At 43.5% G+C, this 23251-nt stretch overlaps 1 protein-coding gene and 1 pseudogene across 4 annotated transcripts in view; both read left to right on the forward strand.

Moving 5' to 3' along the window:
- Positions 1-4153: 4153 nt before the first annotated feature.
- TOX2 (TOX high mobility group box family member 2) overlaps positions 4154-23251 on the forward strand; it is a 294999-nt gene continuing 275901 nt past the window's right edge. For all 4 annotated transcript variants that reach the window (XM_066625152.1, XM_066625156.1, XM_066625153.1 and 1 more), the window contains exon 1: positions 4154-4342. In XM_066625152.1, the coding sequence (XP_066481249.1) occupies positions 4241-4342 (102 nt within the window). In that variant the 5' untranslated portion in view covers positions 4154-4240. The remainder of the gene's footprint in view (positions 4343-23251) is intronic.
- LOC136649873 (5S ribosomal RNA) lies at positions 8462-8581 on the forward strand (annotated as a pseudogene).

Genomic DNA, 23251 nt, shown 5'->3' on the forward strand with positions numbered 1-23251 from the left:
TATTTTTCCTCTTACCACACTTTTCAACTGTGCTTTCTCACCACAGTACTGTACAGTGGTGCCTCGCAAGACGAAATTAATTCGTTCCGCAAGTCGTTTCGTATTGCGAAAATTTCGTCTTGCGAAGTGCGGTTTCCCATAGGAATGCATTGAAATTTAATTAATGTGTTCCTATGGGCAAAAAAAAAGTCAGAACAAAGTCAAATTTGGTTTACAAAGTGCTTATTAAGTGCTCTTTAAAGGCATACATACTGTACAGAGGATTTCAAAAATTTCAAGCACAAAACTTCAACTTTTTAATTTTAAAAATTCGTCTTGCAAAGCACGGCATAGAAAAATTCGTCTTGCGAGTCACCAGAAAAAATCACAAAAACGCTTTCGTCTTGCGAGTTTTTCGGTGTGCGAGGCATTCGTCTTGCGTGGCACCACTGTATTTTAACCTCTCCTTAAGCAGCACATTACCACAAAATGCCCTCAAATTCTTTTTTGTGCTGCTCACCTTCTTCAGCTATTTTTGGGGGGTTATTAGTAGAGGTGTTTGAAAACAGTGTTGTTTATGTTACTCAAATATAAACACATTGTGTTCAGTTAAGACTTGCACTGCAATCCTATCTTACTTCCTGAAAACAAACACCTCTTTTGGGCTTACTGCCCAATCAAACCTAAATCCATGCATGGTGATGCAGCAGCACTGGTGTTGGCTACGCTGCATCCCATGGGGGATTTTGGCTGCTGGATGTCTCCTTGGGGCAAGGGGACACTTGTGTAAGCCCTAATAGCTGCAGCAGGTCAACTCAGACCCGTGCCAGTGATATAGCTGGCGCAAATCCCCATTGATCCATGCAGACGGATCAGGCACAGGAAGGGCCTTAGGATTTAATGTGCACCAGCGCCACCAATCTCACTCCTCTTGGGCCTGATCTGCTCACCCACCCCATCTTCTCCCCTTCTGTCCTCCCCCACCCCATTCAGCCTCCTCCCTGCCTTCCCCCACCCCTGCACTGGATCTATCTGCTCCGGTGGGTCTTTGTCACTCCACCACCTCCAGCAGGAAGGCTCCAGCTTTTCTATCAGTGAACTTGGGCCTTGCACTGCTGCAAAGCACTTTATGCTGTTTTTGCAACAGTGCATCTTGTGGAACACATGCTCCATTGGCTCAGGCCCTCAACAGGATTGGGCTGCTACTTTCTTACAGCTGTCTCACCAGGAAGAACCACGCATGGTATAATGACCTCTGCAGATTGTGTAGCTGAACACCACAGTCCTGTCTTTTGTGGCAAGAAATATAAAACCCTGTGCATAATTAAAACTGCAAACACGAGCTTGTTCATGTTGAGCCACATAACCAGTGACTCTTTCCAAGCTTTCACTTATATGATGACCTTCTGCCCAAGTATATTTCCGTATGATAGTCCTCAAAATAGTGAAATGATTTTAAAACACTCAAGAGTCAAGAGTCCAGAGCACAGGGCTAAACAATTTCCTGGAATAACCTGTTGTAAAGCTGGTTATCCAGTGGCAAGCATATGCTTCTTATTTCATCAATACTACTTTCTTCCTCTTTCACTTCCTCTAGCAATCCATTAGTAAATGAAGGCCTCCCAGAATGACTCTACAGTTTTCTGGGGAGCCTCCGTTAATTTACTAAAATTCTTAATTCCGTTTATCACAGGCAATGCCTCCCTCCTGCATTCTTACTCTTAGTTTAGTATTTGTTTGATCCATACATCTGTTCTCTTGAAATGTAGCTGGCCTCCTACCTTCTCATACTCCAGCCCCATTTTTGTACTTCTGTCTCGTTTCTCTTGGAATCTAGTCCATTAAATGATTGTCCTGTCTCTGTGGATTGCCAGGCTCATCGTACAAGTTCCCTTTAGAGTGTTTCTGACAGCCTTCTGTTCTACTTCTTGGGATGTGAAAATTTGAAAATAATGAACGTGTTAAACACAATGTTAAGAGTAGTCATTTTTCCTTTCTGCTTCTTTGCTGGTCCTGTTTGACTATTGAACTGGTTGTTCAGTGCTCAGTGCACAAGATTCACTTTCACAGGGGAAAAAGAGCAGGGCTGACCTGCAATAGCAAGAAACTGCAACAACAAAAACAACAACAAAATCCAAAACACAGGTGCTGCCAACTATTTATTGCTGGAATTAACTCCTGTAGATTTTGAGGTGGTATTCTTCAGGGACTGGAAGGAGTATTCCTTCAAGAACTTATACAACCCTTTTGATTCCAGTCCCCAAAATGCTTTCTGATAGTGTTCAGCAGAACTATCTGGGACAAACCTGCAGGACATAGCAATGTGTCATAGAACCCAACTTTGATTTGCTACCAGCACTACAAAAACTGGCAGTTGCATCAGACCAGAATATTTTCCCTCTATTCAGTTGTGCTGGGTGAAAAGTCCTTCTTCTCTACTGTGCAGCCAGTAGCATTATGGAGAATCAGCTCAGGATCACAGCAGTGGGAGGGCCCAGTTGTTCCCCAGGTCAGGCTCAAAACTTCAAGAAGACAAGGCATTCCAAAATGTAGGACATCCAAGAAAAATGTAGGACATGACAAAGTAAAAGCTGAAAGCACTCATATAATTATTTCATGCAGTTAATTGAAACACTATATTACTTATTATTAAATTTAAAACTCTATTACATATAATTTATTACATATAATTAATTATAAGAAGGCTATGCACTGCCTGCTCACAGAGAAAAGAACATTTAAGCTCTCAAAAAGAGGATATGTCCTGGAAAAAGAGGACATCTGGTCACCCTGGTCATATTGGACAAGTCTCAATTGCTGTCTCAAAGAGTGATGCTGGGAGGAATCCCAGTCCATTCACAAGAGTCAGGGAATTCTCACAGCCCAATCCTATGCATATCTACTCAGAAGTAAGTCCCATTACAGTCAAACTGTGGATAGGGTTGGGCTGAGTCTGCTTCTTGGGGATGAGGGGGGGAGAGAGAGCGAGTGCTGGCCTATCCCAGCCCCTTTCTGAAAGATTTCCCCAGAGCCAGATTCTGCTTCCCAGTTCTAGGGTGAGAGTTTCCCAGTCTCTGGGGTGAGAAGAAGCACAGTTTTCAGAGGTGAAGGAAATGCTGGTTATTAATTACTATTGGCCTTGCCCAGGGACCAGACCTGAGCCCTCAGCTTGGCCTCCAGGTGTGTGACTGCAGACATGGTAAGGCAGAAGCAGGGCTGGAGAGGAGCAGGAAGGAGGTCCAAGAAGCCCCCCTCTCTGAGGGCTTCTGCAGTTGGGAACTACGGGTGAAGAAGACCATGGGTGATGTGTTAGGAGTCAGCCTGAGTTGTTCTTTTGGGTGGGATGGGACACAACACCAGGTCCCCTGAGGCGAGGCAAAGTCCAGCCCAGCACCCCTGTCCCCCACCTCCTGCGCCTGGTGTCCCTATGTGAGAAGAGGTGCGAGCCACCTGCACCATGTGGGTGGCAGAGTCAGGGTGGTGCAATGGTTTGGGAGGCGGACTTAAAACCCAATCCTATCCAACTTTCCAGCACCGGTGCAGCTGCAACACAAGCCGGAGGCAAGGGAACAAATGTTCCCATACTTTGAGGAGGCCTCTGTGACTGCCTCCCCAACACAAAAAGTGGTGCATACCCAGCAGCACCGGCACTGGAAGTAGGGTTGGGCCCTCTGACCTGGAAGACCCAGGTTCAAATCCCCCCTCAGCCACGAAGCGGACCTGGGGCCAGTCACTTTCTCTCGGCCTCGCCTACCTCACAGGGTTGTTGTTGTGAGGACAAAAGGAGGGGCTCGGCTGCGTGCACCGCCCCGGGCTCTTTAGAGGAAGGGGCGCCATCTGTCCGGGCCCTTCTTCCCGGGCTGGGCTGCCGGCCCAGGAGCGGCCCAGCACGTCTCCCTCCCCCCCCCTGGACCAGCATCAGCAGCAGGGGTGCTCGCGGGGCTCCTGCGGGGGGCGAGCGCCGTGCGCGCTGGAGAGGCTGCGGAGGGAGGCCAGCCCGGGCGGGCGGGCGGGCAGGTCCCAGGCGCGCTCTCCCCTCCCCCGCCTCGGCGCTGCTCGGAACAATAGAGCGCGAGTGGAGCCGGCTCTGGGCTCCCCGCCTCCCCTCGCCTCTCCTCTCCCCGCCTCCCCTCCCTCCCTCCCCGCCGCCCGCCCAGAGCCAGAGGCAGAGCAGCCGCCGCCGGAGGAGCCGGTTCCATGCCCGCTGGAGCCTCCTCTTGCCGCTGCCACCTCCTTCTCCTGCTCAGCGCGCAGCCCCGGCATGGACGTGAGGTTCTACCCCTCCGCCCCCACCGCCGTCGGTCCCCTGCCTGGCGCCGACCCCACTTGCCTGGGCCCCCTGGACTATTACCACTGCAACAAGGTAACCCCGGCCGGGGCGCAGCCAGAGGGGGACGGGGCGCAGCGAGTGGCCGCGCGCGCGGGCTGGGCGGGGGAGGACCGGGCGCCAAGTCTCCGGCCCCCCCCCCGCTGCTTGCACCTTTGCCCTGCCTTTGCGCGGCGCTGTCCTGCCCGGGACTTGTCACCGCCAGCAGCGCTCCCCGCTCGGGGCAGCGCAAAGAGTTGAGAGCCCGATCCCAGGCATGTTTACTCAGAAGCAAGTCCCACGAGAGTCAGTGGGGCTTACTCCCAGGAAAGTGTGGACAGGATTGCAGCCTCAGAGCCCAATCCAGTGCGTGTCTACTCAGAAGCAAGTCCCATTAGAGTCAATGGGGCTTACTCCCAGAAAAGTGTGGCTAGAATTCCATGAGAGTCAGTGGGGCTTACTCCCGTGGATAGGATTGCAGCCTCAGACCCCAGTCCCCTGCATGCCTCCTCACAAGCAAGTCCCATTGGAGTCAGTGGAGCTTACTCCCAGGAAAGTGTGGCTGGGATTAGGCTGTGACTCTCGCACTCCTGAGCGAAGCCCCCCCTTGCTCCAGGAGAGGCGGCTCTGCGAAGCTGGGGAGAGGGAGGGAGCCTCCTCGTTGCTTTCGCAGCCCAGCTCTTTGCAGCTGCCTCCCCCCAAGTCCCACGTCCAGGACGCCTGCCTGCCTGCCTGCCTGCTGGCCAGCCGTAAGCCAGGAGGGGGGGAGAAGCGAGCCCTTTGCGAGACATCAACGAAGCTGAAACTTCTCCTCCTCCTCTGGGGAGCGAAGTGTGGAAGGGAGCGGGCGGGCGGCTGCATCCTGCAGGAGGGAATTTCAAAACGATTTCACTGCACAGCACCCGAACCTCGGAACTGCCAGGCGAGTCTCTCTTGGAACAAATAGGCAAGCCAGCGCGGGGAAGGGAAAGGGGGGTGTTTTGGGTGGGATGGATGGGGATCTGGGTCGGGGGGGGGAGTAGGAGGGAGGTAGTTGCTTATCAGTGTCTTCGTCACTCCAGACCCCGGATTAAACCTCTCCTGTTTTTGTAAACACTATCATGTAGAAGAGGGGGGGGGGAATCCTAAGTGTGTTTGTGTGCCGATGAAGGAGGAGTGGAATTGTGTGGACTCCAGAGATTGCTTGATTTCCAGCGTTTACCTTGCATGTCTGGCAATGGTCCCTGTTGGAAAATGTACAGACTAGGGGACAAATGCTTTAGGGTGAGTATATGATTGTTTTAGCATCATCTTACCTCTTGACCAGAAGGATCTGCACTTGACAGGCCACTCAGGCTATGCAAGCTGGGCTTTTGCCTTCTGTGCCAAGGCAGAATTTTATATACCTTGTATGATATTGTTTCCCGCTCCCCACTCAGGCTTTGGGCTGCAGGTTCTTGTCCCTCGGTTGTCAACTTCTTCCTTGCCCACCACACATTTACTTTCAGTTCAATACAAGGGAAGAGACCTGGCTTATGTATATTTCATAAGATCCACACCAGAGCATGAAAGCCTCTCTAACCTAGATTTGTATATTTGTGACTGTCAGAAAGGGCATCCTTTGTGTGTTGGTGGTCTGCTTGTGTGTCTGTCTGTGCCTGGGTGGGTGGGTGAGAGAGAGAGAGAGAGAGAGAGAGAGAGAAATTTGCTAGAAAATGTTTAAGAGTGCAGGAGGTAAAACCATGGCACTGCTTGTATATATCTGTATCATCCATTTTAGGCTTGATAATTACAATACTGCAAGATTTTAGCACAAGAAGAATTTGCTCCAAACTTTGGATTATGCCATATTTAATCAAGAATGAATATGTTTGCTTCTTCTTATATTCTACAACTTTCATTGGTTTGATGAAATCTAAACTAAAAGAATCTGGTTATTGGATTTGTTTTCTTTTGCACGGTATAGTGAATTTTCCAAAGGAACCTGGTGTAGTGCTGAAAGTTATCTTTTTCACCCCCACCTCCTTGTTTGTTGTGCGCATTTACACAGTCGCCCCGGTTCAGATTATTTTACTGTTGTGATTGGATTGTCTGTATAAAACCTTATGTATTTAAAACCTCTCTTGGCTATCAAATTTAATTTGAAATATTCTACCCCAAATGCCAGCATTACCAAATGTGTATCATTTTGTTCATGAACGATTGCTCTGAAAATGCAATGAAATACTTTAATTCTCACATGACGAAATGTTAACATCTCATTATTAGCAAAGTATCAGTTGCTAACACCCTTGGCAGCTTGGATGTCTGGGAATATATACACAACAGCACTCCTTGCAAAAAAAGAAATGAATTCTAGAATTCTGCCTGGTTTTTACAAGCACAAATATTGAAAAGCATTTGAAATAAATCCATGTGCTATTCATCTTCAGTTTTATCTGTAGAAAGTGTTGAGTATCTGTGTGAACTTTGGAGTGCAATGGGAAGTCACCACACTATGTACTTCTCCAGAAACTTTGACTGTATGTAGGCCACAAAGAAAATGTTGTTCTTTATGGACTGGCCTTAAACTCTTGGGCAAGTTGGAAAAGCATTTACTTTTTGCCTTGCTGTTAATGCATCTTTTTTTAAAAGTGCAGTTAGTTGTAATGCTGGTGGTGGGGGGGGGGGAGAGAATATGCAGGAGGGAGTGCTGCAATAGTTCTTTGTCAATTTCTTTGCCAACAAAAATAAGTTCAAGTTTGATAAGAGTTTGGCATCTGGATGAGATGATGTAGAGGAGCATACAAAGTACTGACCACTGCCACCAGGTGCTGCTGTTGTCACTGTTACCAAGATCTTAAAATAAGGGAGAGGAAAGAAGAGAAAATGTTTAAAAGACACACACACACACACACACACACACACACACTTTCCCTCCCTCCCTCTGCTGTCAGATGCTATTTTGCTCTTTATATAATCAGTAAGGGCCAAAAGTACTTGTGGACTAAATCCTGGTGCATGAAGCAGGATCACAGTGAGACATCCAGATGGATCATTTTCCTTTAGCTTTCTCTTGCCTTTTACAGAGATGCCACCATGGCCTCTAAAAATATGTCACTCCTCAAGAAGAAGAATGGTCAAAATGTGGATTCCTCACCTCCAATTATAAACATGATATGTTTAGGGTTGTCATTTTACTGAATACTGTAATACCATTACAGGTGGTTCTTTTCCCAAAGGTCTGGCAATTTGAGAAACCCAGGGAATACAGAATGCAAGGGGCTGGGGATGTTTAAATAGGAAAACCTTCAGGAAATTCAGCAGTTCCTTCTGGTGAATGCTATAAACTGAATAAAAAAGTTTGAATGGGATCTGAATTGGAAGGGGGAAATGGCTTAGAAGGTGTTTGTGATAGTTCACTTTCCTCTTCCTTGATTGAGGTTTTGATTTTGTACAAATGTTTTATGTAATTAAAGGATCACTCTGGCTTGGAAGGGACTGATATAGGCAGATTTAATTTCTTCTTCCACAACAGAGATCTGATAACACAGGCTACAGCTTTTCTGAGGTTTCTTCAAAAACTCAAACTGAAATAAGGGGAAAGTTACAAAATAAGTTTTCAAGGCCCCTGATAGAAATGCTTATTCTTCTAGATTTTCAGAGAAGATGGAGAAACAAATGGAGGAAGGATTTCTGCAATGTCAGGCACAACCGGTGTTAATAACTCAAGTGCAAGGCATAGCAGTAGGTCTGCCTTCACTGTCCCTGAACCAATAGGCACTTCTGGTACAGCCAGCTAGCTTGCTGAAGACACACTGTTTAGCTCAAAGCATCCTGAAACGTTAATGTAATTGTTTTGTACACTTACCGAACAGGATATTCTTATCGTGAGATTTCCCATCTCGTTTGTGCACTGCAGCAAGCTACAGTTGCTCTTTACAGCCGCTGACGTACCTGCTATATATCAACATTTCCACTGTAAAAGGACAGAGATGTTTACAATTGGGGCTCGTCTCATGTCTACCGGACCACTCAGTCATACACAGTTTGCTGTGCTCTGGGGTCCTGTCCAGCTGTCTGTATGGAACCCCACAGCTGAAGGCTTGTTCAGCATAGTGACATGGAGTGAGCCGTAAGCCAAGAGGTTCACATTGTACCTTAGCCACAAACTCACTCGATGGCCTTGGGCAAGCCACTATTTTCCAAGTCTTAGCACCCAGCAGCAACTGTTATCCTGCACATACCCGATCTCATCTGATCTTGGAAGCTAAGCAGGGTCAGGCCTGGTTAGTACTTGGATGGGAGACCGCTTGGGAATACCAGGTGCTGTAGGCTTATACCATAGTCTTTCGAGACTGAAGGTTGCCAACCAGCACCCAGCCTGTGGTATGCGTATGTACTGTAATTCTGACCTGCCTTATAGGGCTCTTTCAGAATTATTGCTCTTTGAACACTTGAAGGCTGCTATGTGAAATCTAAGGGATTCATATCTTGTTTGCAACCTTGCAAACAAGTCCGAAGAAGTGACTTGCTAGCCCACACAAGTAATTACCAGTCTGCCTGTCTATGCCTTGATTTTCTGAAAGAAGAAATTGAACTTATTCTTGCTTTAAAAAAAAAAAAAATCTTCTTAGCCTGGTCCCCTGGAAGCAATTATCACTTACTTTGGGAGACCAGGGAAATGGCTATATACAAGCCTACTTTCAGGACATTTGCATTGGTGCACACTACTATTGTATAGGCTGCCGGGAAGGCCTAGTAGTTGGGTCATTAATTCTGTTGGTACTACTGTGTCTTGTTGAATGGTCTCTATTTAGGCGATTATCTGTGTTATTTTCTTACTATTGTAAGGAAATACAGTACTTACTATTTATTTTTGTAACTTGCATTGGAGCCCTTCTGATAGAAGTGCTGGATAAAAAGGTTTAAACAAATAATATGTGAACTAGAGAATCTTGCTTTTTGCAGACTTGACATGCCAACTTTTGTACATCTATTGTACACTTATTTTTCTTACATGGCAATGAACAGTTTAGAAAAAAAAAATGTCACATTTGAAGCAGTCTTTATTCTCCAAGGAATTAGTTCTTGTTTGGAAGGATTTTAGTTCATAGCCCCTAAAATCAAAATATGATCTTACAGCTTCATGCGGATATTTAGAATTCTTGACTGGAATTTAAAATTAGACCATCTTTCAGGTTTTCTCTTCTCTCTTGTTATTGTTGCATATGTTGCATATTGAGAAAGTTTGGGGTTTTACCCCTTGAAGTCTGATACCACTGCTTGTGATAAAATTGAAGGAATTGATTTCATGTTTCTACCCCTTGTGTATAAAACTTTAACATGTACTTGCTCGGAAAGTTAAAAGAGAAAAAGAAGCTTCTTAAAGCTTAAAAAGCCTTAAAAAAATACATAAGCCTTAAAAAAAATACACACAACCTTCCCACAAATCTTGTATATGATTGTGGCAAGTGAATTATGCATTAAACTCTTGTGGTAAGTTGCATTTTGGATGTTTATACAACAGAAGGGCTCAGTTCCAAATTCCTTACTCAGGCAAAGGTGCCATTGAGTGAAAGCAATATAGAAGGATACTTGTGTGATTGGAATGTTGGGTCAAGGAAGGGTGATAGATGTATGATTGCCTGGCATCTGCTTTTTTATTTCTAGAGAAAACTCGTAAAAGTCAACTTAAGGTCTACTGTGGTTTTTAAACGATGTAGATGTAAATACAGACTTCTTTGTCGGTAGGGTAAGTAGGTTGAATACTGTGTATTCAAGGTACCTGATCAACATGATTATGAAAAAAAAATAATCTGAGCATAGCGACTGGTATGTTGCATGAGCCACTTGGTGTGCTGGTATGTTGCTGCCTAACAATCCTGAGCTGCCCGGTGTGTGGGGCTGCTGCAGTGCCAAAATAGCTGCTAGGGCATCCTGAGCACACTGGGCAGCCAAGTAATGGAAGCAGGCCCACAATGGGGCTACTCAACTCTGTGTCAGCTGTTTAGCCAGTACAGAGTAAGGACGCCTTGTTTTGGGCTGCAAGGCCTTACACAGGGCTTTGGAACTAGCGGAGCTGAGCTCCACCAGTCCCGCCCTGCTCCATCCTCCTGCCACGCCTTACCCCCGCCCTCTGCCCACTCTGGAACGCTTGTTCCCTTCCCCTGCCCCAACGTACTTCTCCGCTGTCCAGCACTGTCTTTTGTGCTGGTTTGTAAGTCTTCTGTCAATCACTGTGCTGCCCTCCATTTGTTTATAGATATTTTCATAGTTTAATTTTGGAATTGGCACATGCGCAGTTTATCTTGCTGCAGCTTTGTGTGCTTTTCGCCTCGTCAGATCTTTTTTTTCAGCTGAGCCATATGCATGAATGATCATGTACATTAAAACATCACATCCTTTTTTGGTTTGTGTGAACAATCACATGTTCAAAATAGCATTCACGTTTTGTGGCCACTTCCATATTACCTCGGTTGAGCCCCTAGTTCTCCATTCCAAGCAGCCTCTACCTCGTTAGTACTTATTGTAGGCCGTCATTACTGTTACCATACATGAGAAGGCACAAAAACATCACGCTTTAAAAATTTGATTTTTGAGCATGTGAATGTATCCATTATATAAAGGTGCCTGGAAACTGTGGTGAATACCAGCAAGCCAGAGATAGCTTAGAATGATGGCCAGTTGAAAGACTGTGGAAAATGATGATGTGACCATGCGCATAACTGCTGAAAAACAAAAAAAGTTTTACTGCAGATGAGTGATCATGCACATGCCTTAACTGAAGTAGATGATAAATCAGTAACTGTCATGCTACCTATATATCACAGAGGGAAAAATCTTGGAAATTCTCAAGTACATCCCAAATCAGGTTAACTTTATTATTGATACATTTGTATGTACAGGAGAAAAGAGTATGTGCCAATTCAATCATTTAACGAGTTACATTACTTTAAAATTTCATCTACATAATAGTAGTAGAACTACTGTGGAAGAACTACTGTTAGTGTAGAAGTACTATTCTACACTATTAATAGAAATAGTAGTAGTAGAAGAACTACTAATAGTAGTTGAACAGAATTATGATTCTGTATTTTCTATACTCAGCTTTAAAATTAATATAACTTTTTCCCCATAGTCAGAAAGTCTTGAAATGTTGGAATTCAGATGAATGCCAAATCCTATCAATATTTGTTGTTGTATATTTGGTTGTGTATTTTTTAAAAAAAGAACTAATCAGAAATTGGTTTTGACCTAACGGTATAAAATAGGGTCAATGCAATGAATAAATTTTTATGGTATGTTCTGTTTTCTTTTGACTTTTACATGCACAGTAAATTGCAATAGTAAACAGTGGCCGTTTTTCTCTCGTGTTTTATTGCATGGGCATGCTGAAAGATAAAATATTTCCTTTAGTTTTTTTACTCTTTGTTTTTGAAGAAGCATAGTTCTTTCATCTGCTAGTTTGGGTTGGAAAAACAACATATTTCTTAAATGTTTGATTTGGGTGCCTCATTCAGTACCTGCTCTTGAGTAACGTTAAGTAGGATAAAAACTTGTCATTAAAAATCTTTACATTCGAGAATGGTTCAAGTCACTCGATGCGCCATCTCTGTTTCCCGCGGCATAGGCTTTGATAGCGTGTGCATTCCAGCTGCATAATAGAAGTGTTTGAAGCTTTCTTTTTGCCGAAGGCTTTATTAAATCAGGGATTCGGACCTAAATAACGAATACCCATTCATTCATAGAAATGTTGTTCTGGGCTTTATGTGTAGGGAGGGCTCCTTACTGTAGTTACTTTTAGAATAATAAAGATATTTGAATGCTAACCTAGACAATATGGCTGTCATGGTCATTTTTCAGCAACTCTCTTAAAAGGCATGATACGCAAAAGTTGTTTGTGTATTTGATCCATAAAAAAAGAATTCAAAGTGGCATGGATAGTAAATCAAGAACATACAAGTTTATTTTGGTTATGATGCCTATAAACATCAAATAAACAACTTTGAGCAACTGTATACATCTCTAGAACATTTCTGAGCTACATGACTGTCCATGCAGAGATGGCAACTTACACAGCTCTTTGTCACATGGGAATTGCATCATAAGTTGGTAGGCTGAGGCTAATCTGCTTATTTTTGATGAATGTAAGTAACACAATTTGCATATCTTCTTGATTGTGATATTTAATAACCTCATAGACAAGTTTCACTTATACTATAATAGTATTAATATAAAGTTATCATGTTTAAATGTGGAAAAAATCTGAATCTGTGATCTGCAATGTTGGACTTGAAAGAGGAAAAACAGTGAAATTGACCTGCCCCCTTGTTTCTGAACTTTTAGCATCTCTGCAATTGTAACAATTAGAAGCATAAAACAACAAAACCTCAGGATTCTACCACATGTTTTTAGACTGCATAGTAGAGCCTAAGAAGCCACATGCAACCTGATGTTGCTGTAATGTAAAAGTTGAACCATCTGCTAAGCTATAGGGAGAATCATTCTAATTTCTACTGCTTTGGCATTCTGGAAAACATTGCTGGAGGGAAAACTCTTCTGCTTTCTCTGTATAAAAGGCATCGTATTGGCATGGTTGTAAAACTGTAGGTATGCACACGGGTCCTTTTTGTTTAGGGACTGCTGTTGATGTAGTAGAAGATACTTCTGACCCATGTTGACTTCTTTTGGCATAATTTATTTGTATTAAACTCCACATACTTTTAAAGACTCTTCTGTAGTGAGATCTAGATCTCATGTCTATTCAACCAAAGCTTTTATGATGTGCCTGAATTAATCTGCATAAAATGTGTGCATAGAGCATGCTGAATTTATATTCAGGTTATTCTAACAGCAGCATTTTATTGTGAACACACTGGGAGGCCTAATGTGCATGGAATGAGTTTTTCCTCCCATTTACCTTTTGTATTCATCCTCTTTCAAATAAAGCTCTAAATGTTTTTTTACAAGAGTTTGGATTATTTCTTTCAGCATAAATGAAGCATATAATTGTGTTTTCATAACCATGCTGCATTAAAGTAAGTTATTTTGCTGCTAATAGTGTTTTCCTAAAAACTTAAAATCTAGCGATGATCATGATTTTGGTTGGCATCCAGAGAAACACTTCTTTGAACAGTCTTCTTGAACACACATCTTGGATGTAGGCTTCCTTTGAGAGTCTCCCCTTTGTGTGAGTGGAATGCTCTTTCCACTCTTGAGGAGCAGGTGCTGATGGAAGTGTTACTCTGGATGCCTTTGTTTCCAGCTGTTTTGTGCAAAACGTCTCTTGTGTTCTCCTGGTGGTACTTTGAACCTCTTAAGTCAGGCAGAAATGTGTTGTAGTCCTAGGTACTCTGCCCTGTTAAATTCTCAATGACAGCTTGTGATTCAAAGTTGCAATTTTTTATTTCAACATACAATTTTTAAGATAATTATAATTCTTTATTTTGAAACAAATGACTTACATTTGAGCAGCTTTTGACACAATCCTGTGGTGCCATTGCACTTGCTGAGTGACCACTCCACCGGCACAAACTGTCCCCCATAAGAGACATTGCAACAGTGAAATGTTAGTAGTACTGGTTGAAAGGCCTGCGCTGGCCTGTTGGCCTCAGTTCAGGTCATTATGCATGCCAGAGCAGGTAAACTCCATGCTGATAATGGAGTGGTGTAAGAAGGGGTGTAATAGGGCAGGGGAGGGTAATGGGTAGGGGTGGGCAGATTGGACCGAAGAGGGGTGTGGGATTGGCGGCAGTGGTGCATTTCGAATCCTATCTCCCTTCCTGGGCCAAATCCGCCAACATGGATCTACTTGGATTTGCACCAACAATTTAGAAGGCATAGGTCTGAGTAGACCTGTTGCTGTGGCTGAAATATGTATTGCTGATATAGATAGTGGGGAAAGAAATGAGCAAAAGACAACCTCACTTCAGGCACCCTTTCACTTTCAGAGTGCAGTAGACTTTAAAATGGACTTGTGCTGGTTCCATGGAGAACAGAAGTGGAGGGAAGATGCAAGGGAACAGCATAAAGTATTGACTTGGTTCAAGTGTAGCAACCATGGCAGGCAAAATAGTGGCTAATGCAGAACTGCTGTCCATATGTTGTGTTTTTAGTCACTTCTGCAATGGCTGAAAGTTTGATGATTTTCAGAGATTTGGACTATTCCAGTCAAGCTTTCTGCCATTACTTAGGTGTTTACCATGTACAGATAGTGCTGGTCTGCAGTAAGTAAAATGGAAGTTGTCATTGATGATTTGTAACGAGTAAACAAGACCTTAAAGTGAAACTTTATTGAAGTCACCTCTTTGATTCACTCTTTTGTGACTAGTTTTAATATTTCACTTATGCGCACCCCATTTTTATGACTTGTTTCTGGATATTGAAATGTCGGACATAAATTTTTATGATGACCTACGCCGGGGACTGGACAGGGGGAGTGCGTCCCTGTTGGTCCTTGTGGTCACTGGAGCTAGGCAGTTTGACTCTGTCAGCCCGCTTCTCCGGGGGCTACATTGGCTGCCCGTTCGTTTCCGGGCCCAATTCAAGGTGCTGGTTTTGACCTTTAAAGCCCTATACTGCTCTGGGCCAGGGTATCTTAGAGATGCCTACTTCCGCACAATCCAGCTCGTCCTCTTAGGTCATCAGAGAAGGCCTTTTTACAAGTGTCGCCGCCAAAGGAGGTACGGGGGGCGGCGGCAAGAAATAGGGCCTTCTCAGTAGTGGCACCAATGTTATGGAACTCCCTTCCCCTTGACTTGAGAATGGGTCCCTCTCTTGAGACTTTTCAGCGAGGCCTGAAGATCCTTCTGTTTAAACAAGCCTTCTGAGTTCATGGCCTTTTTAACATCTTTTTTACATCTTTTAGTATTTTTTACAGGCCTGATTCCTCTACAATCTACTGCTTTATGCTCTTTTTATCTGACTTTATCTGACTACTGTTTTATGGTATCTGTTAATGTTTTTAATATGTTTTTATCTGTTTGTTAAATTATGTTTTAATCTGTTTTTAACACGTTGTAAGCCGCCCTGGGCCTCTTTAGGGAGAAGGGTGGGGTATAAAGTTTATTATTATTATTATTATTATTATTATTATTATTGTCAAACAGCTGAATGAGTTCTGTGTAGTCTGCATCCTAAATATTTGCATGGTGCCCAAAACCATGGTTCTACAGCTGTACAATTTTATATTGACTGGATGACCTCTGTAGATATAATTACACTTTTTCATGGCTGCTGTTTAATTTCATATCAGCTCAATACATTAGGCAGCTATTAGGTAAATTTCAAATGAGGGTCCAATACCAGTAATTGTTCTGATGAGATAACTTGAAAATTGGCTTACCACAGAACTGTATTGCAAACCATTTCTGAGTAGCGTCATCAGAGGAAATCAGGTGACTTTTAGTTTGAGATGCTTTCTTGACCCCTAATTATAGGATGATCAGAAGAAGGTTGAATTATATGAGTGTTCTGTATAAGATAAAAGCATTGTTGCTTATTATTCAAAAAAGACAATCTTTCTCATGTGTGATTTTTTTCCCCCTTGAAGATACAATATGGTTGGATTTTCACCCAGATTAGATACAGTTCTGTGAGTTCCTGCTCCTAGCATCTTCATTCATTTTATTCTAAATTCTTATTATGAGTCCAAGATTAAAAAAAAAAAAATTAAACTTGCTGTGTAATCCTGTGCACACTTACCTGGGAATAAGCTCCTTTGAATACAGTGGGACTTACTTCTGAGTAAACATGCATATATTGCAAATGATCTGGAATGAGGAATAGATCCATGAAGTGCAGCCCCTTCAGTGGAGAAAATTTTTCTAAAATATCCAATCGCAATCTGTGGAGTTCTGCTTTGAATGGATTCACAACAGTTATAATGTGAATACACTGGAAATATTCCCAGTATTCCCCTGGGGGCTGGGGATAAGAATAGGCCCTCAGTTTGGCTGTACTTGTCGTAAGATGCGACTAAACAGCCACTGGGTAGATGGAACTCATCAGCCTGGGAAGGCAGCTCATCTGAGAGAAGGAAAACTCTGATCCCAAACCTCCACAGCCTTGTGGCTACATCCAGTTATGGAAAAGGCTTCAGGAGTCAACCTCGAGGCAAAATCCGGAGCCGGAGTCCCTGAGGCAGTTAATGGCTGAACACAGTCACATTCTGGCAACTCCTGCAACGCCGCTGGAACCAACTGTATTGGCCTCTGCCTTTCCATTGGACCATTTCAGCGACATGGAGAGGGGGATTTGCTGCATGGGTAACAGCCTATCCTCCATACCTGCTTTACCCAGGCTTCACGCACTGGAGAGGACACTCTGTTCCAGAACCACCATTCAGAGCGTGACACCATAGTCTTCCAAGACTGAAGGATGCCAACAATACACTGGGAGTACAACTGAGAATTAAGATGAAGGCAATCAAGTTGATAGGACTAGCACTAGCTTATACTACTTAGGTATTTGGTTTTCATATTGGGAGTTGAGAATTCAGTTTTTTGTTTGGAATAAAGGTCTTGGATACTGCAGTGCATGAATAATTCTGGTGTCACACCCAGGGGCAGCACAAGGGTGAGGCAACTCACACTGAGCAGTAAACTGCAGGGTGCTTTTCATCTCGAGTCTGCTGCCATCTTCCTTCAGCCCACTGTGGATGGAGCTACTTCAATCCTACTCCAGATTTTCTGCTGACTTTCAGCAAGTGGGAAGCAAGTGGCAACCCTGCTTCCAAATCTCTTACCTTTCTCCTTTGTATCCCTTAAACAAAACAGGAAGTGTGCCCTGTACTTCCTGTTTTGTTTAAAGGGATACAAAGGAGAAAGGTAAAAGATTTGGACAAAGAGGTACATGACAAAAGTGGTATCAGGTGGCAGATCACTATATGTTGCCCCTGGTTGTACCTCACATAATATAGTTGATACCTTACAAGTGTCAGGCATTACTTCTTAATTCTTTGAGTTTGTGATTTAGATTTTATGGTATAGGAACATCTAAATCTCCCTCCTTCCTTTGAGCTTTTTCCTGCCTGCGTTACCTATGATATTGTACCAGTAGTCTTCTGCACACAGAGCATGAGTTTTGCCAGAGAGCTGCAGTACCTTCCAAATAGAAAGGTGTCACTTCAACTTGGTCACTGATATTGCCTGTGCAGAAAGGGCTCAGCATGAGTTGTCTGCCTGATAACAATGTGTAGAAATGCACACAGTTTGCATTTCTGTCTTTTGATTGTTCAAAAAGTATTTGTTGACATTGGAAACTTGTCACATACAGTTAAATACCAATTTTCTTGAAACATACAAACAATTCATGGGGTGGGGATTTGGGGGCTTGAATCTGTAAGGTTGTCCTGCTGGTGTGATCAGATGCAGGGGGCAGGTTTTCTTTATTTTTAATACTTGTGTGAAAGAGGTCAACCTACTGTCTGCAGTGTTGGGTGCAGCGACTGGTTTGGTATATGGTGGAGGTTGGCAGCCTCTCCTGGGGAGCTTGGTGGGTGCAAGGACAAGGGTAGTAATACTGCTCTTGGATACAGCCCATAGACTGTATTGGCTTAATTTTGTTGCATTGAGTTATACCAGAGTTGGATGTATTTCATAGATTTTTGTAAAAGTTGCACTGGTTTGTGCTCTAGGATTAGATTCCTTCTCAAAATGTAAAGTATAATTTGTTCCCCTCTTGAGAAGAAAACTGATGTCGGGTAAGATATCTGGCTCAAGCGTTATTTTAAGACCAAATTATTAAATCAACAAGTTTCACACTCCAATCTCTCACCATTCCATCTGGTCAAAATCATGCATGCCCCAGGATGTTTACTGTAGATTAGTTGCATAGTTCAACCACTGCTGTGCAGGTTAAAAAAATAAAATAACCTTTCTTGAGCAGCAGATACCTTTTCAGGGGTGTAAAAAGACATCTGCATTTTCCCCCTTGGTATTAAAATTACTTTTTTCAACCAAAGAAATGTGGTAAGGTCTAGTACTATGAAGCAATGAGCACTTTAGTCCAAATTGTGGTGTTTTAGTGTCATTTTTCTATCTTTCGGAAGATTTCCAAAGTGTGAGCTTTCTCACTTTTTTCTACTGCTAGGCTATTGGGTTGGCAGGGTGAAGAGATATTGGTTTTAGTCCTGATAGTGGTGTGGAAACTTGTGTTCATGTTTATGTACTTTGTAAGCAAAATACAGGTAAAAATTAATGAGGCATAGTGAAGAGATCTGTGTATGTTTGGTGTACTGTGGATATTATTGCTGCTAGAGTTTTCACTCCATTGATTATTTTTGAGGGGAAGAGTCAAGGGGCTTGTAAGTGAAAATTACGTAACCTTATCCCACCAGAATTATGAATCCCAGAAAGGTGTATGAAGCCAGTTCAGGGGAGTTTGGATCGGCATTGTGGTATATTGGGGAAGCATCTGCTACATATGTTGTGTTTGATGTGGTGTTTTTGATATGTACATTTGCTACACGTGTTGAAAGCTGTTCCCATGTGTGAATTTCCTGAGCTGGATCAGGGTAATAGATAAAGAAGGATTTTTTTGAATCACTTACTTGTATATATCTGTAATATTTCTGTCACATAAAAAGGTTATGCATCCAGCATTTCATAGAATACCACCCACCCCTTAAGTCTTATTATGGTATAAGAATGCATGAGTGGGCTCAGGCCTATGAAAACTGGTGCTATAAAATATTTGGTAACCTTTAAGGTGCCCCAAGACTTCTGTTTTTGCTGCAACAGACTGAGGTTCCAATCCAATCCAACTTTCCAACACCGGTGCAACTGCAGTGCAGATCCAAATTAAGGAAACAAATGTTGAGGAGGACTCTGTGACTGCCTCCCCACCACAGGATGCTGCATGCTCCATTGACACGACTGCACTGGCACTTGAAAATTGGATAGGATTGGGCTCTGACATGGCTAACCCTCTGGTTTTTGTGGGTTGTTTTTTTAAAATGCTGATGGCTATAACACACTGTCGATTTTGGTCCTGCCCACACAGGGCACAAGCAGAGAGGTGCTGGCAGCTGATTGGCTGGGTTCCAGCATGGAGCTGGTCTATGGGGCAGTGCAAGGGCTTGCCTTTGGCTGTTGTGGTGATCCCGTGTCCACCCGCCTTCCTACAGTCTGATACTAGCTAGTCGCCTTTTCAGGAGCCAGTTAGGAATTTTTTACCATATGCCAAACTGGCACGTAGGCTGGTGCTTTTTTTAACCTACCCCAGACTGGGGATAGTGGAATGGAGCTTAAATTGGTTGGGGCAGTTTATATTAAGTTGGTCACTTTAGACAGGTGGTGTGTGGGTTTGGGTAGGTAGGCGTTAAGATCTTGGTGTCCATCATGCCTACCTGGCTCGGTAAGGCTGGCCGGCTGGCCCCCTGGCTGACTATTGCAAAGATCACACAGGGCTCATTCTGGTTGGCTGGTACTATCTGGTTGTACTGACCCCTGTGGGGTTCACAGTGATAGGTGCACCACATCTCTGATATAGCCTGGAGTTAGGTGGTTCTCCTGTGTCCAGTGGGGGAGGTAGACAGGCAGTCTGTTTCCCCCAGAATTAGAACCCTCACACATTTGAGGGTTGAGATAGATTATTCTGCTGCAGTTTTAAGGGGTTGTTATTAAACAACCCCTGGGTCCCTTTTTGGGAGAAGGGCGGGATAAAAATAAAGTTTTATTATTATTTTATTATTATTATTATTGTTATTAATTAGTTAATAAAGTGGCCCATTCTACCAACACACCTCTGCCTTGTGTCTTCATTACGGTAGTGCAGGAGTAAAACATTTCTTTCTGAGAGAAAAATAAAAACAATGGAAGAATATGAAATGACTAACTCAGAACTGAATTTTTCAAGGTTGTGCCTCTTTTAATGGGGCTGTTCTGGAATACAGTGATCTCATATCGTGTATGTTTCCTTGGATATCCCATGAGACATTGATTTCTAGCCTCATTGTCTACAGAGTCAGGCACCTAAGATCTCAGTATCTCAGAAAATAGATGCTGACAATGTGGAAATGATTATAATTTAATGAAAACATTTTTGAGAAAGGTCTTAGTCAAGGGTTCAATTGAAGCGCAGAAGAACTTACCTTATCCCTGTCTATATTTTGGGAAGAATGAAGGGATTTTTATTTGTGGAGATAAGCAGAAACATTTAAGAAACCCCCCACAGTGTTGTTCAAAAATGAAAAAAAAAACTTTTTACCTCTAAAACTGACTTTTCTCCAATAGGTTATGGAGAATTGATTACCTTTGTCTTTATTTTGACTTAAATCTTGTATACACTTTCCTTGGAGTAAGCCCAATTGAACACAATGGAACTTACCTCTGAGTAAACATGCAGAGGCTTGTGGTATTAGTGTATTCCCCTTTCTGTAGAAACAAGAGTTTGAAGACTTCAAAATTTAAATGTTGAACTTGAGAAATAATTCAATAGGCTGGCAAAATGGCAGATTAATAATGAGTGATGCTGCTTAAAGGTCAGATGGCACACAAATGTATAAACAAGAATGCCCAGAATTTGTCCTTTTAAGAACTCTGTCAGTGAGATTACCCAGCTTCATTCACATTGTAATTCATTCTCCCTCTGCCAGACACATAGCTGTGACATGTTGGTTTTGAATCTGGCAAGTTATTTAAAACCAAGTGTAAGATTGACTGAGTGCCAAAAAACTAAAGTTGTGCTTTCACTGGGTGGTACAAGTTTTTATGTCCTGGAAGAAAAAGAGTAGTCAGTTTAAGACTGCACAGTCTAACATTGCATTTTCTATTAATTTAATTGACATCCTGTGTTCCTACTTCAAGGTGGCAAATTAATTGTGGGAGACCATCTGTTTGAAAATTGGGTATGTGTACCACTGCCTGGCAGTTCGGCGTGTAGTAGCTTTCCAATATCCAATTTAAATCAGATGGAAATGTTGGCCTTTTAAGAATTATTATCAATCAATATTTCATTTTAGTAATGGGCTTTGAGGAGGAAGAGAAGTATAATCTTTGCATATGCTTCAAGTCTACAACTTTAAAAAAAAACATTCTTTGTCATTATAATGGTTGCATTTTGGCCTCTTTTCCTCACTCTGAGTAGACAAGCCAGTAAGTTTATGAATAACACTAGTGGAATTTTCTTCTTTAAAGTTTATCTTTTCTTGAAAGCAGAGATCCAGATACTTAATCTAATTGAGTGTTGGGGCTGCATGCTAATCAGAGCTCTGTGCTGGTCCAGGCTTTGTCCACAGAAAGTTGTTTTTGTTCTGTCTCCTCTCACTGAAGGCTTAACACTGAAACTTGAATGTATCTTTATCATCTATTGCAGTTATTTCTAAATTGGTGGGTCGCAATCCACCAGAGGAAACTGGAAGAGGGCCATTCCCCCTTAAGGTGAATGGTCCAAAAATGGGTGCCCTGATGACACCACAGTGATTGGTGTCCGCACCACCGGTGGGAGCAAGGGTTTTTAAAAAAACTTCTCTGGGGGGTTGCGCTGGAGGGTACAGGAGGCTTGCAGCTGCCTCTGCAGGCCTCCCCACTGCTCCAAATATCACCAATTGGTGATCAAAGCTGACATTGTGAGAAAACTGGAAGTGGACTCTGATCGCCAATCAGAGCTATTTGCAGCAGTGGGAAGGCCCACAGAAGGGGTTGTGAGCCTCCTGGACTGTCCTGGAGGCCAGTGCAACCCGTCAGGTAAGTTTAAAAAATCCTTGCCCCCAGCACTGTGGGGGCCTCCCCCACCATTACTTACCATGGTCCCAAAGTAGAACTTTGAGAACTGCTGGTCTACTACAGAATTCCATGGATTCTGTTATCTGTGGTTCCTGGATCCAATTACTTTAGTTTATCGTCATAACATCTGTGCGAAGCAATAATATGTCTTGCTTTAACCCAGCCATTTTCAACCACTGTGCCGTGGCATACTGGTGTGCTGCAAATGGTCCCCACGTGTGCCGCAGGAGTTTGGTGGATGGTCATTTATTAATAGGACCATTGGGGGATATGAGCCTCCACCAACAGCATGTTTGCCTTGTCAGTTGTCCCAAAACTGATGGTGTGCCTTGAAAATTTTAGTACCATGTCAGTATGCCACAAGACAAAAAAGATTGAAAATCAGTGCTTTAACCAAACAGTGTTAGTTGGCAACCTTCAATCTCGAAAGACTATGGTATCGCGCTCTGAAAGGTGGTTCTGGAACAGCGTCTAGTGTGGCTGAAAAGGCCGATTCGGGAGTGACAATCCCTTCCACACTGGGAGCAAGTGCAGTCTGTCCCTGGCCTGTCACCCTGGCTATGGGCCTTCCTTCTTTGCCTCTTAGCCTCAGACTGTTGGCCAAGTGTCTCTTCAAACTGGGAAAGGCCATGTTGCACAGCCTGCCTCCAAGCGGGCCGCTCAGAGGCCAGGGTTTCCCACTTGTTGAGGTCCACTCCTAAGGCCTTCAGATCCCTCTTGCAGATGTCCTTGTATCGCAGCTGTGGTCTACCTGTAGGGCGCTTTCCTTGCACGAGTTCTCCATAGAGGAGATCCTTTGGGATCCGGCCATCATCCATTCTCACGACATGACCAAGCCAACGCAGGCGTCTCTGTTTCAGCAGTGCATACATGCTAGGGATTCCAGCACGTTCCAGGACTGTGTTGTTTGGAACTTTGTCCTGCCAGGTGATGCCGAGAATACGTCGGAGGCAGCGCATGTGGAAAGCATTCAGTTTCCTCTCCTGTTGTGAGTGAAGAGTCCATGACTCGCTGCAGTACAGAAGTGTACTCAGGACGCAAGCTCTGTAGACCTGGATCTTGGTATGTTCCGTCAGCTTCTTGTTGGACCAGACTCTCTTTGTGAGTCTGGAAAACATGGTAGCTGCTTTACCGATGCGTTTGTTTAGCTCGGTATCGAGAGAAAGAGTGTCGGAGATCGTTGAGCCAAGGTACACAAAGTCATGGACAACCTCAAGTTCATGCACAGAGATTGTAATGCAGGGAGGTGAGTCCACATCCTGAACCATGACCTGTGTTT

The sequence above is a fragment of the Tiliqua scincoides genome, chromosome 4 (genome assembly GCF_035046505.1).
Source record: "Tiliqua scincoides isolate rTilSci1 chromosome 4, rTilSci1.hap2, whole genome shotgun sequence".
NCBI classification, from domain to species: domain Eukaryota; kingdom Metazoa; phylum Chordata; class Lepidosauria; order Squamata; family Scincidae; genus Tiliqua; species Tiliqua scincoides.